This window comes from Marmota flaviventris, chromosome 8, assembly GCF_047511675.1.
Source record: "Marmota flaviventris isolate mMarFla1 chromosome 8, mMarFla1.hap1, whole genome shotgun sequence".
Taxonomy (NCBI): Eukaryota; Metazoa; Chordata; class Mammalia; order Rodentia; family Sciuridae; genus Marmota; species Marmota flaviventris.
The window spans coordinates 69,024,557-69,036,855 of NC_092505.1; the positions used below are offsets into that span (position 1 = coordinate 69,024,557).

Genomic DNA, 12,299 nt, shown 5'->3' on the forward strand with positions numbered 1-12,299 from the left:
ACTGGAAATGATTCAAAAGCAAAGGAAAAAATCGAATATAAAATATAAAATACCAACAAAACCACACGCATTTTCATTGTAATTAAGAGGCAAATAGTATTGGTAGATTCATACAGAAAAGAATCACGTAAAAAGTTTATCTGCAAGAAGGCTTTGTGGTAGCAGAAAAAAAGAAAAATGGCTTACATTGTCAACAAAAGCAAAAAATAGCAAACCTGGAACTTCTTGGCCTTCTCTTTTCCAAATTTTTTGGCAATAACTATTCTAATAGAACCCAACTTACTCATTGTTATGGTGTAGACACTAGGTGTGCACCAAAAGCTCATGTATTAAACAATGCAAGAGAGCCTAAAGGTGAAATGATTGAGTTATGAGAGCCTTTATCAGTGCATTAATCACCTGATAGGAATTAACTAGGTGGTAAGTATAGGTAGGTAGGGTGTGGCTAGAAGAGGTGTGTCCCTGAGGTTGTGTCTTTGGGGGTAGTCTTGAATGAATGAGTGGAACTCTCTCTCTTTGTTCCCCTGTGCATGCAATGTCTTGAAATACTTTCCTCCACCACACTCTTCCATTATGATGTTCTACCTCATCTTGGGCCCAGAGGGATGGAGTCAGCTGCCTAAGGACTAAGACCTCTGAACTTTTAAGACCCCAAATAAACTTTCCTTCATCTAATCGGTCTTATTAGATCTTTTGGTCACAACAGTGAAAAAGCTGACTAAAACAATGTTTAGGATTTTGAAAATGAATAAACTGGCATACTATCAACACAAACAATTAGAAAAAAATTAAGTAGCAGCCAAATTTATTAAACATACTTAAGCACTAAGTAAATATTGCCATTAAGCAGATGGAAAAAATGTGTGGCTTGGCTTTGAAATGAACCCTCTCACAACAAACAAAACAAAAAAATACTTAACATTAGAATGTAAGTTTCATGACAGAAAGTTTAGTGTGGCTACTGACCGCTGTGAATTGATCTTATCTACAGCATCACCTATAACACTGCCAATCACCCACAACACTGAAAAAATTTAAAACTCTTGAACATTATGAAGTATTGGCTAAGACAATAAGTAAAAGGAATTCTGCTAGACTGCTGGTAGGGAGTATAAAACAGGAAAACAGTTCAGCAAGATCTAATAAAGTTGAGTATATACACAAATGGACTAGCAATTCCAATTATATATATATATATATATATATATATATATATATATTCTGAAAAATGGAGACTTGTACAAGAATGTTCATTTGTATCACTAATGTTATAGTCTGAAATTAGATATAACACAAATAGCTGCCAACAGTAGAATGACTGTGATGGCTACACATAAAGTTAGAACTATGAAATGAAGTAATAATAAGATTAAATTATATAAACATATAGCTTTAAAATGCATAAAACATAAATTTTCCAAATATATGAAGTTCAAAACTTTTTAAATTATCTTATAAGTAACAATATATTGTGGAATTTATAAAAATGCTGATGAAACAAATTAAAAACAATAGCACAAAATGTAAGAAGATATTATTTTAAGATTTTTATGCTATATACGATGTAGTATAATATTTAAAAATGGACATGGTAAGTTGAAAATATATATTATAAACCCTGGAAAAATTACTGTGGGAGAAAAGATAAAACGAATAACCAAACCAAGAAAGAAAAACAGCAAAAAGAAAAAACTGAAAACAATAAGATAGTAGATTTAAATCCAATCATATAAATAATTAGAAAATTTATATGGAATAAAAACTCCAGTTTAAAAGGCAGAGAATGTAAGATGAGATATCAAAAACAGCAACAACAAAAAGCAAGACCTATGCCATCTACCAAGAAAACAAAAAATTAACTTAAAATATAATAACATATATATACATATATATATGAATACAAACACATATGCCACACAAATAAAAATCACAAGTATAGAGATTAAAGAAAATTTTTAAAAAAGGTAAGCTGGAGTAGCTAATATCAGACAAAGATTTAAAGTAGGATTATGAGCAAAGACAATGAGAATGTTATATAACAGTAAAGAGATCAAATCATCAAGAAAATCTTAAAATGTATATACAGCATTTAAAAAAAAGCTTCAAAATACACAGACAATATAAAAAGATAAAATAACAACAGCAGCTTCAATATTTCCCCTAAGGAACTAAAAAAGTAAACAAGTAATTATTAATGATATAGAACACTGAAATGAAACTATAAAATACCTTTGTCTAATGTAGAGAATACTCCACATAAAAAGAACAGAATGCAGCTTGCAAATGCAAATATAATATTCATAAAAATATATAATATTATGTCTCATACAGCAAAACCCCACAAATTAATTAAAAACTATAGAACTAGAAAATATATTCTGCAATCACATAAAATTAAAAGTAGGGACCAATGCCGCAGTCCGGCTGCAGCAAAATAACCGAGGGGTGACGAGCAACTTGTGTACATTGATACAGCAGGAGTGGGAGACTCTAACAGACCAATATGTAGAGAAACAGCTAAAATATTTCCCAAATACTTGGCAATTAAGCAACATTATTTCCAAATAACCATGGTACACACACACAGGAAATTAGAATACATTCTGAATTTAATGAAAATAATAATAATCATAAATTTTTAAGTACCAAAATACATGGGACACATTTAAAGCAGTACTTAATGTAAAATCAGTTTGTAAAGAAAACTATCTTGAATTCAATAATAAAAACTTTCATCTTAAGAAAAAGAAAAGCAAACTAAAAACCCAAACAAGCAGAACAAGGAAATAACAAATAGCAAAAGTCAGTGAAATTGAAAATAAAAATGTGTAAGAGAAAAATCAGTGAAATGAAAACTGACTCTAAAAAGATTAGCACAATTGATAAATCTCTAGTGAAAATGGTCAGGAAAATAAAGACAAAAAAAAATAAATACTGTCAACATCAGAAATGAAAAAGGTGGTATATTACTACAGATCCAAACTCTCTGTCCAAAGACATCAGAAAACTGAACCCGTGGAACTACGTCCACTGAAGAAATGAGAGAATACAAGAAGGAAGAGATAGAAAGAGAAGATATCTCCAAATATCTAGCCAAATCTTGACTGCCATTATCCTACACCTGGGTTTGACTAAATGTGGAACAAACCAAAAGCAGTTCAGTTAATGGCAAAAGATCTGGACTGATACTGGAACCATTTTCCAAGAAAAAAAAGTCCACAGTTTACAACCAGCCAAGTGAACTGCCTAGCAAAACAAAAGTAAATTACTCACTGGAGAATAATGGAATTCAGAATCTCTACATTTATTATGCATTTACTTGGTACCAACTATATGCAAGGCTTTAAGTTATGTGCTGAGAATATATCAGTAAGATATAGTTCTTGCCCTCACAGATGTTACAGTCAAAGGGTGAAGATAGCAAGAAAGTGTAATAAATTTGTGAATGTTTTGACAGAAGTAACAGCAATACATGATAGAAACACCTACTTTCATCTAAGTAAGGCTATCCAGTAGTTTTAAATAGGGAAAGTCAAAGAAGCAAAGTACTCCATGCAAGGCCCATAAAATAGTAAAACATTTTTACTTCCAAATAAAAATCTGGACATTGCTTGAGATGGCACACCCAAGAAACTAAAAGAAGCTCAGTATAGTTAATACACAGTATATAACTATAAATTTAGCAGAATAACAAGAGATGACACTAGTGAGTTCAGCAGGGTCCAAAATGTTTGAACAGCCAGGCTAAGGAATTTGAATTTAAATTTTAAGAGCAATGAGAAGATTATGAAAGATTTGCTATCACAGAAGTGATGTATTTCAATGTTTATTTTAGAAAAGTCCTACAGACAGCTATGTGAACAACAGTCTAGAGAAAGGCAAGGCTAGGAACAAACCTGTTAAGAAGCTGTTTAGAATTCCAAATAAGAAACAATGATAATCTAATTTAGTTAAAGGGGGCAGGCAGGGCAGAAATAAGGAAAAAGTTATAATATATTAAGAAGTCAAATTGCTAGAGGACTTTTAAGAGTTAAAGAGCAGTGTTGATAAAAAGATCAAGTGTTCAGTTTGGGGCATGTTGAGTATAGACATTTATGAAAAATAAAAGTAGAGATTCTTGGGATGCAGACAGATAAAAAGGTTAAGATTTTAGGAGAGTTATCTGTGCTAGACAAGATTTGAGTTTCATTAACTCATAAGTGAAAATATTGCCTTTGATATCTATCTGGGTAGACTGAAATGGTATATTGTTTTATACTTTAAATAAAAGAAAAAGAGAATCAGTGAATTTGAAAAACATTATATTGGAATTTTTCATTTTAGTAGCAATTCTCTATACCTCTATGAATTTCTAGCTTAAAAAAAATGTGTGTGTGTGTATTCAGCTTTTTAAAATACTTTTTCATCTAAGGAACCAGGAAGAGTCTAATTGTGAGATCAGCTTAGAGGTCTAGATGAGCTTTGAAGAAAGATTATTATCAAACAAACTTAAATGTTAATTTTAAGAAAAACATGTTTCATTTTCTCAAGAGAAAAGTATCCACATAATTTATCCTTCCCTGCTTTACAATGTAAATGCACACAGCAGTGAGCATAGAAGGGGGAACAAAAGGCAATTCAATACGACTTTTTCATATATCTAAATACTACCTTAAAACATAATGGTGTTCTTTCTAACAGGTGACATAGCACAGAAGCAGCAACTAAAAACACATACATACTCAGAAAAAAGTAAGAGAAAATTTTCTTTCAAGCTTACCTTGCTCCTAAATTCTCAATGGTTATATATTCATCCTTTCTCACAACTTCAAACTGCAAATGATGGGAAAAAAAAAAAGTAGCCCTAAAGTAGTTCAGTTTCCAAAATTCTTTAATGTTAGTTCTTAGCCTTAACACTTGAAAAGAGACAATCAGAGTAAAACCATAGTGAATATAAAGAAAATGTAACTGAAAGGTGAGCAATACATGGTCCTGTTGAAACAAATTAGAGTTGTCTTTAAAACAAATTCAACTTTATATCACTACACAATCTAAATGACAAATTTGAAAAATAAAAATACATATTTAAAGGTAAAGAAGTAAATGAGATTCATTTCTATTCAAATTTGTCATAATTATTATAAACAGATAATTCAATAAGATATTTCATTAATTAAAAATAAAATGTATACCATCTGTGTGCACTGTGACAAGTACTACTATAGGGGTTGCTCTACAGATATTTTCATAGGAAGATATTTACAGACTATAAGAGTTTCAGAAAGTAAAATTATTTTTAACTTTAGGTAGCAAAGAAGTAAATACATTATAATTCCTAGTTGATGATACTTTCCCTCATTCATATGCACATAGCATATTCATCTGTTCTCATGTTTCTGTATCCTTATTTTTAAATTTTTTTTATTCTTAAAGACCACTTAAATACTACTTCACATAAATCACATGAATAGAAATGGCAAAGAAATATGACTAGGATTCTATTATGATTACAAAATCTGTTTCAAATCAAAAAATATTATTCTTGTAAAGGAAACCAAGAAAAGTTTTAGAAGATACTCACCAAAATTTTAACAATGCCAGGTACATCACATTGTAGCATTCTTACCATGTCACCTGTACATCCTTCCTTCAAACATTTTTTCCCACTAAAACTCTAAAGTTAATAGAAAAAAAATAAAAATCACTAATGTGCAAATGTGAGTAAATTTAAATAAATAGGTAGAAGCACTTGTTGCCAAATAGTAAACTAACAAGTGAATAAACATTTGGGAATTGTTCAGATAATCTATTTCATATCAACAAATACTCTATTTAAGATGTATGGTTTCACTTTCTTTTCTAGTCATTTCTATTTCCAAATGTGTAAAGAGCTATATTACAGCCTAAAATGTATTTGCTGTTCCAAGGAAAGCAACTTTATGTAAAATGTTCTAATTGAGGAAGTATAAAAGAATACTGAATTTCTTACTGAATACAGAATTACCAGATACTCAAAGATTCCCGAGAAAACAGAAAAATACAAATTTTGCATCATTCTTTTCTCTGATTCTGACTTTGCCATTATCTCTGGCTTAGTTTTACATTTCTTTTACTTCTCTTTTTAAGATTGAGCAATATTAATGGTCCTAATAATAAAAGAAATTGAAGAAGTATTTAAATACCACTTAAAAATGAATAGCAGTGCCTTATATAATTCTTTGTACAGTTTATAATGTCAGTTCCTCACAATAACCCTATGAAATAGGTTTACCTTATCCTTTAGAACTTAAAAAAATTTGTCTTGGAATGGCTACATTACCAGTCAAATGTAATAAAATTAATAAGTGTCTCAATCTGGAGTTGAACCCATATTTCCCAAGTCTATATCCAGTTTTTTTTTTTTTTATAATACACCACAATTTATAAGGTTTTCTTACTGTTTGCACAATATAAACCCTACAGAATCAAAATTAAGACCCAACTTATGGTCATTAACTCACTAAAGAAAAATACAGAATTGTGTTATGGCATTCCACTTCAATTTTAGTAGGAAAGAGGAGTATGATATGGGTAGAAACTAAATATAAACAAATCCAAATATTAAAACAAATTTGTCCTTGTTCTCAATGCCTAAAAATATAAATTATCACTGAGCATGGTGGTGCACATCTATAATCCCAGTGGCTTATCTTCGGAGCTGAGGCAGGAGGATCACAGGTTCAAAACCAACCTCAATAACTCAGCAAGGCTCTTCAGCAATTTAGTGAGACCCTGTCTCAAAATAAAAAATAGAAAGGGCTGGGAATGTGGCTCAGTAGTTGAGTCCCCCTGGGTTCAAATACCACCCCCCGAAAAGAAATTATTCTTAAAATTGTATAATTATCCTGTGTATTTATTAAGCAGTTCTACTCTGATTTTATATCCTTTATGTGAATATATGGAACAATATTTCTATTCTTGAGTATAAACATCTAGAGGCAAGAAAATGAATTGTTAGAAATAATTAGGCAAAACAACTAGCAGAATACCTGCTACAAAGAGCTATTTAATAAATAATAATGAGGGATGAAGAATGGTGGGAAGATAAGCATCAGAGAGAAATGAGAAGAAAATGGAGAGAGGAAAAAACAGGGAAAATATACATAGGAAGAAATAAATAGAATGAAGACAAAATGGGAAAGGGAAGAAGAAGTGCTATAGCAAAGTTTTAAGAAAGAAAAGCAAATATACCTGATCATGTTCACCTGGATATTTTAAATTCTTGAACTTTTTCCAACAAATTTTATGGAAATAAACACAGCAACTTTTACTGCACATTAACTGAAAAAATCCCTGGAAAAAATAAAAGTAAGCAATTGATATGGAAATAAGTAGTAATTCATGTAAGTACAAAAAATGCAAACTCCTCAAGTTACTTTTAAAAGTACTTTATCATAATGAGTTTTGCACGGCATTCAAAATTTACCTATAGAGATCACTGAAGAACTTTATGTCATTTTTACAATAAAGACAGTTTAAAAAGGGCAATGATTTGAACAGGTCAATGTAATATTTTCCATATTCTATGTACAATAAAATAACAGAACCCAGAGAGTAACCTCTAACAAGGAAAATAAGTAGATCCCAGATCATCTTCATTTTTACATCTTCTTTTCTACCAGCTCCAACTCCATACCATTATTCCTTGAATCTCTTTTATATAACTCATCACTGCACCTCAGATTTGTTCCATAGTGACAGTTCCTGGGCTACTATGTTATCACAGGTATGGATATGTTTGTCCTTCCTATATGCTCTCCCTGGGAACTATAGCCCTATTTCTCCTTATGTAGGAATTCTGCTTATATTACAAATATTGAAGCTGCATGTCCAGGACTTTATTTTACCAGGCTTTCCTAGGAAATTTCAGCACCATAGTACCATGTTACCTAAACCAATACGGAACATGCTTTGTTTTGAGAACTCTACCTCACCTAGCCCACTTATCAATCCCTGTCTTATCGTAAGGAAATATCTTGGCCTTCTTTTCTCCACCTTCTCCATTTGTTATAAACATTCCTTGCAAGTGAGACTGCAATTATCTTACAGAAGTGGTGTTTGATTTTGCACTGATAATCAATCTTCTTCTCCCATCTTATGATATCACGTAGTTTAATTCTGATTGATTTAGAGAGATCTATCAGAAGTATTCTGATTGTTGAATTTATTCAAGTTAAAACTCAAAGAGTTTCATTCCTTTCCCTTCTAGAAGGCCTACTGAAGAGGTAATGAGAACTTATTTAATATCATAATTACTGAGGAGTGACAACTTTTCTCTTTAGTAAAATGCTCCTGTTCTCGATTTCTAACATTTCTAACTATTAAGTAAAAAGAATTTCTAGATCATTTTCACTGTACGATAACAGAAATAATAGTTACAATTCTGTAGGTATGTGTTATAAAAATCTTAACAAAACTAATTATTTTTTAACTAACGTACAGATTGTGAATAATTATTGCTCATTCTGAATTGAAATTCTCAGAGATAATGAAACATCTTCTCAACTGCATGACCATTGTAATTAAGTTAAAACTCTTTTAAAATAATATTTCAGAACATAATGATATAATAATTTCATCTAAGTTAATTTTATAATCACATTAAAATACTCAGTAAAGTATTAAATATGGTACCTTATAATTGGTGTTCTTTAAAATGTCAGCTTCACAAGATCGTTCACAATCTAGATAACTACAAATGGTCTGTTTCATTATATTACTTTCAGTTGTCTTGATAAAATTATTGAGAAGATCCTAGATTTCAAAATAAAAAATATTCTCATGAATAATGATAAATTAAAATAACAATATTTCCAAAGTTTTCCTTAAGTAATGTGTCCATATCATATTCCCTTTTGAAGGATCTGCATTTTAAAAATAGTTAGAGAACGTATTTCCTACATGAAAAGTAAACAAAACTGTAAATACTGAATTTTACAGAGTGATAGAAACATGGAGAAAGGAGAAAAATATATGTTTGAAGCTATATTTCTTTTTTCCATCTAACCTATAGTAAAACACTTGGCATGTTCCTATCAAGAATTACTTGCTTAAGAAATTACATGTTATATATACATATATTTATATATATAAATAAAATATATATAAAATATATCTCAATATCACAATTGGGCCCTAGGACACTGGCAAAAGTACAGTACAAAAATATGCTTTCAATTGCCAAGAGTTACAACTTGAAATACAATTTCTAATTTTAAAATTGCTGATAAGTGAAAAACACATTATCAGGTCTTAATTAATAAGGTCATAAACACTTATCCTTTAGAGGGATGGTATTAGAACATTTCAAATAGTATTACTGCTAATTTTCTGAGAGCATATGATTATTTCATGAATATCAGTCATTCAGGAAGATAAAGCTGAAAATCTTTGCAAGAAGGTAAAATGACAAAAATACAATATTAGAAATTCTGTATCTAATTATAAATATTATTTAATGGGTTCAATATACAGAGTATATGAATAATAAGCAGAAATAAGAGAAAACTAAAAAGAAATTATCATATACATAAATCAAGAAAATGTTTCAGAACCAAAAACATAAGTTCAGAACACTGGGGATACACAAGATATCCTTCAAAAACCCTCAGAAAGAAAATGGAAAGAAGACAATGCAACAGGTCACATGTAAAAGGCTGAAAACCAGAATGACATCAGATTTCTCAAAAGTAATACTAGAATCTAGAAGATAACAGAAAAACATTTCTAAAAAATGAAGTAAAATTATTTTCAACCTATAGTTCTATGACCAGACATAAGTAAAGTGTACAAAGGATAAATTATTTTGAGACTTAAAGTTCTTAAAAAATTTACTTCCTAAGGAAGCACTCTTCTATGGAAAGCTGCTGCAGGAGGTGCAACACCAAAACCAGGAGCAAAGTAGAAAGAGAAAACTTGAGTTCTGACACATGAAAGATTCTACACAGGAGAGAGGTAAAGGAAATCCCTAGGATAAGGACATTTAATAAAAATTTAAAACTACTAGTAAGATGGGAGCTGTTGTGTGTTTGTGTATGTGCGTAAGAGTCAAAGAGACGTATTTTGTATAAGAGGGCTAACCCTTTATAGTGGAAAGTCAAAATAAAACCTAAAATGGACAAATTTTTTTAAATAGCAGTACTTTCTTTGAAAAATATGTAAAAAACAAAGAAAATGACTAGAAACTTAGAAGGAGTCAAATATAGGGAACAGGAATTGTAGTTAGAGATGGCAGAGCAAGAACTCTTAACTTTTTGTCAAACTGCATATATTGTATTACATTGCATAATATAAAAATTCACTGACCATAATCTGGATAATATAGAAAATTATTTTAAAAGAAGGAAAAACAAACAGTAAAGATTATGCTGGGAATGCTTTAGGGTGATATAGTTTAATACCTAAAAAGTATACAAAATTATTGCTAATTAATAATTCAAAGTTAAACTTCATGTTTATCACGACAATGCCAAAGGCCATTTATGAAGTCTATTGATAATGAAAAAGGTATATTAAAATATTCCATTGTAGGCTGGAAATGTAGCTCAGTGGTACAGTGCTTGCTTAGCATGTGTGAGACCTTGGGTGTACACAGATACACACACACCCACAGTGACTGGGATTTTTTGATTTCTCCTTTCAGTTGTCAACTTTTGTCCTATATATTTTGGGATTATATTACTAGGTATATATAAATTTTGAATTGTTTAGCTTCCAGGATAATCTAATCTCATTTTTTTAAAATGAAATGTCCCTGTTTAGTTTAAGGAATATTTTTGGCCTTAAAGACAACTAAAATATAAGGCTACAAAAAGGTTTAAAGGTAGAAGCTTGGAAAAACACATTCCATTCAAACATTAACCAGGAGAACCTGGTATAGCTATTTTCATACTAAGTAAATTAAAAAGAGACCTACATGGCTTTGAATAAAAATTACCCAAAAGAAAAAGAATAAAAGTTCGGGGGACTGGGACTCTTACACTGTCTTAAGACTATAAACTGGCACAATTTCCTGAAAGAGCATATAGGAATATATTATCAACAACTTTACAAGTGTGTAAACACTTGTTTTACAATTCAAACTTAGAAAATTTATTCCAAGGGAATGATGTGAGAAATATGCAAAGATCACTTTATATTAAGAGTTAAAAATTGAAACGTTTAGGACAAACTAAATGTTTAACAGCAGGGAATGGTTAAGTTAATTAAGGTGGAACTGCAAAAATCATATTATATAAGAATATAATTACTAGAAAATTAAAACACTATAAATTTCCAGGCTACAAATATATGAATATAATATAGCCAAGTTAGCAAAAATAAAGGTATAAAAAAATAAAGGATATGTGTTTATATGCATATATATATGTATATATGTGAATAGACATAAATGAAAATGTTAACAATTGTTTTTCCACTGAACAAATACATGTGAATTTAACTTTTATCTTTGGATAGTTTTACATTTTCCAAGTTTTCTGAACAAAGCATTTAGTGCATTACAATTTAAGTTAGGTAACAAAAAATAAATAATTATAAAAAAATAATGCCATCTATTACATTTAGTTCTATTCATGAAGTACTAGACTAGTACGGATATTAACTTTCCTGTTGTGGAAAATGCTGCTGCTCTGTACTTGATGAATCATACTTACATTATATATAGAACAGATAATGAAATCAAAGTTGTTTCTTAAAAGGTAATTTTCAATAAAAGAGGGTTTGCCATAGAATATAATGTAGTTTTTAAATAAAATTTACCAAACATGATTCCAATCAGTGAAATGAAATGTTATTCCTAAATAATTTCTTACTTTAAAAGTTGTAGGTAAATCTCCATCTTCTGTAGGATCTATGTCAAACCAATGATCACTTGTATCTCCTATTTCTTGTAAGCTTTTATGAAATTCTAGCAGTCCTCCATTATATCTGTAAGGCATTTTAAAATAGGTTAGTTTGAATGAAACTCTAATACTGTATGGTTTAAAAATGACATAACAAGTTATCAAGTTTGTGTGGTAAGTAGGGTTGTAATAACCTCTGTCATGCAAATTCTAGGATTCTCACCTGTGGAAGATTGGGCTGAAATATAGATAGAAGGGGAGGCAATGGATTATGTAGTGGCTCAAGCTTTAACAGTATGGGAGCCATAGTAATTAAAGAGGTTAGCTTTGTTAACTGGATGGCTTTTTTTTAACTCTCTTGTAGGCCCTGAAGAAAGAGACAGACACTGGTCAGCCAATTATTATCCCAGAATATACTGTGAAAGCCAGAAGACTCTA

At 30.3% G+C, this 12,299-nt stretch overlaps 1 protein-coding gene across 6 annotated transcripts in view; it reads right to left on the reverse strand.

Moving 5' to 3' along the window:
* Dzip3 (DAZ interacting zinc finger protein 3) overlaps nt 1-12,299 on the reverse strand; it is an 87,664-nt gene that overhangs the window by 45,826 nt on the left and 29,539 nt on the right. For all 6 annotated transcript variants that reach the window (XM_071615374.1, XM_071615375.1, XM_071615376.1 and 3 more), the window contains 5 exons: nt 11,832-11,946; nt 8,653-8,772; nt 7,210-7,311; nt 5,561-5,653; nt 4,760-4,812 (listed from right to left, as the gene is read on the reverse strand). In XM_071615374.1, the coding sequence (XP_071471475.1) occupies nt 4,760-4,812; nt 5,561-5,653; nt 7,210-7,311; nt 8,653-8,772; nt 11,832-11,946 (483 nt within the window). The remainder of the gene's footprint in view (nt 1-4,759; nt 4,813-5,560; nt 5,654-7,209; nt 7,312-8,652; nt 8,773-11,831; nt 11,947-12,299) is intronic.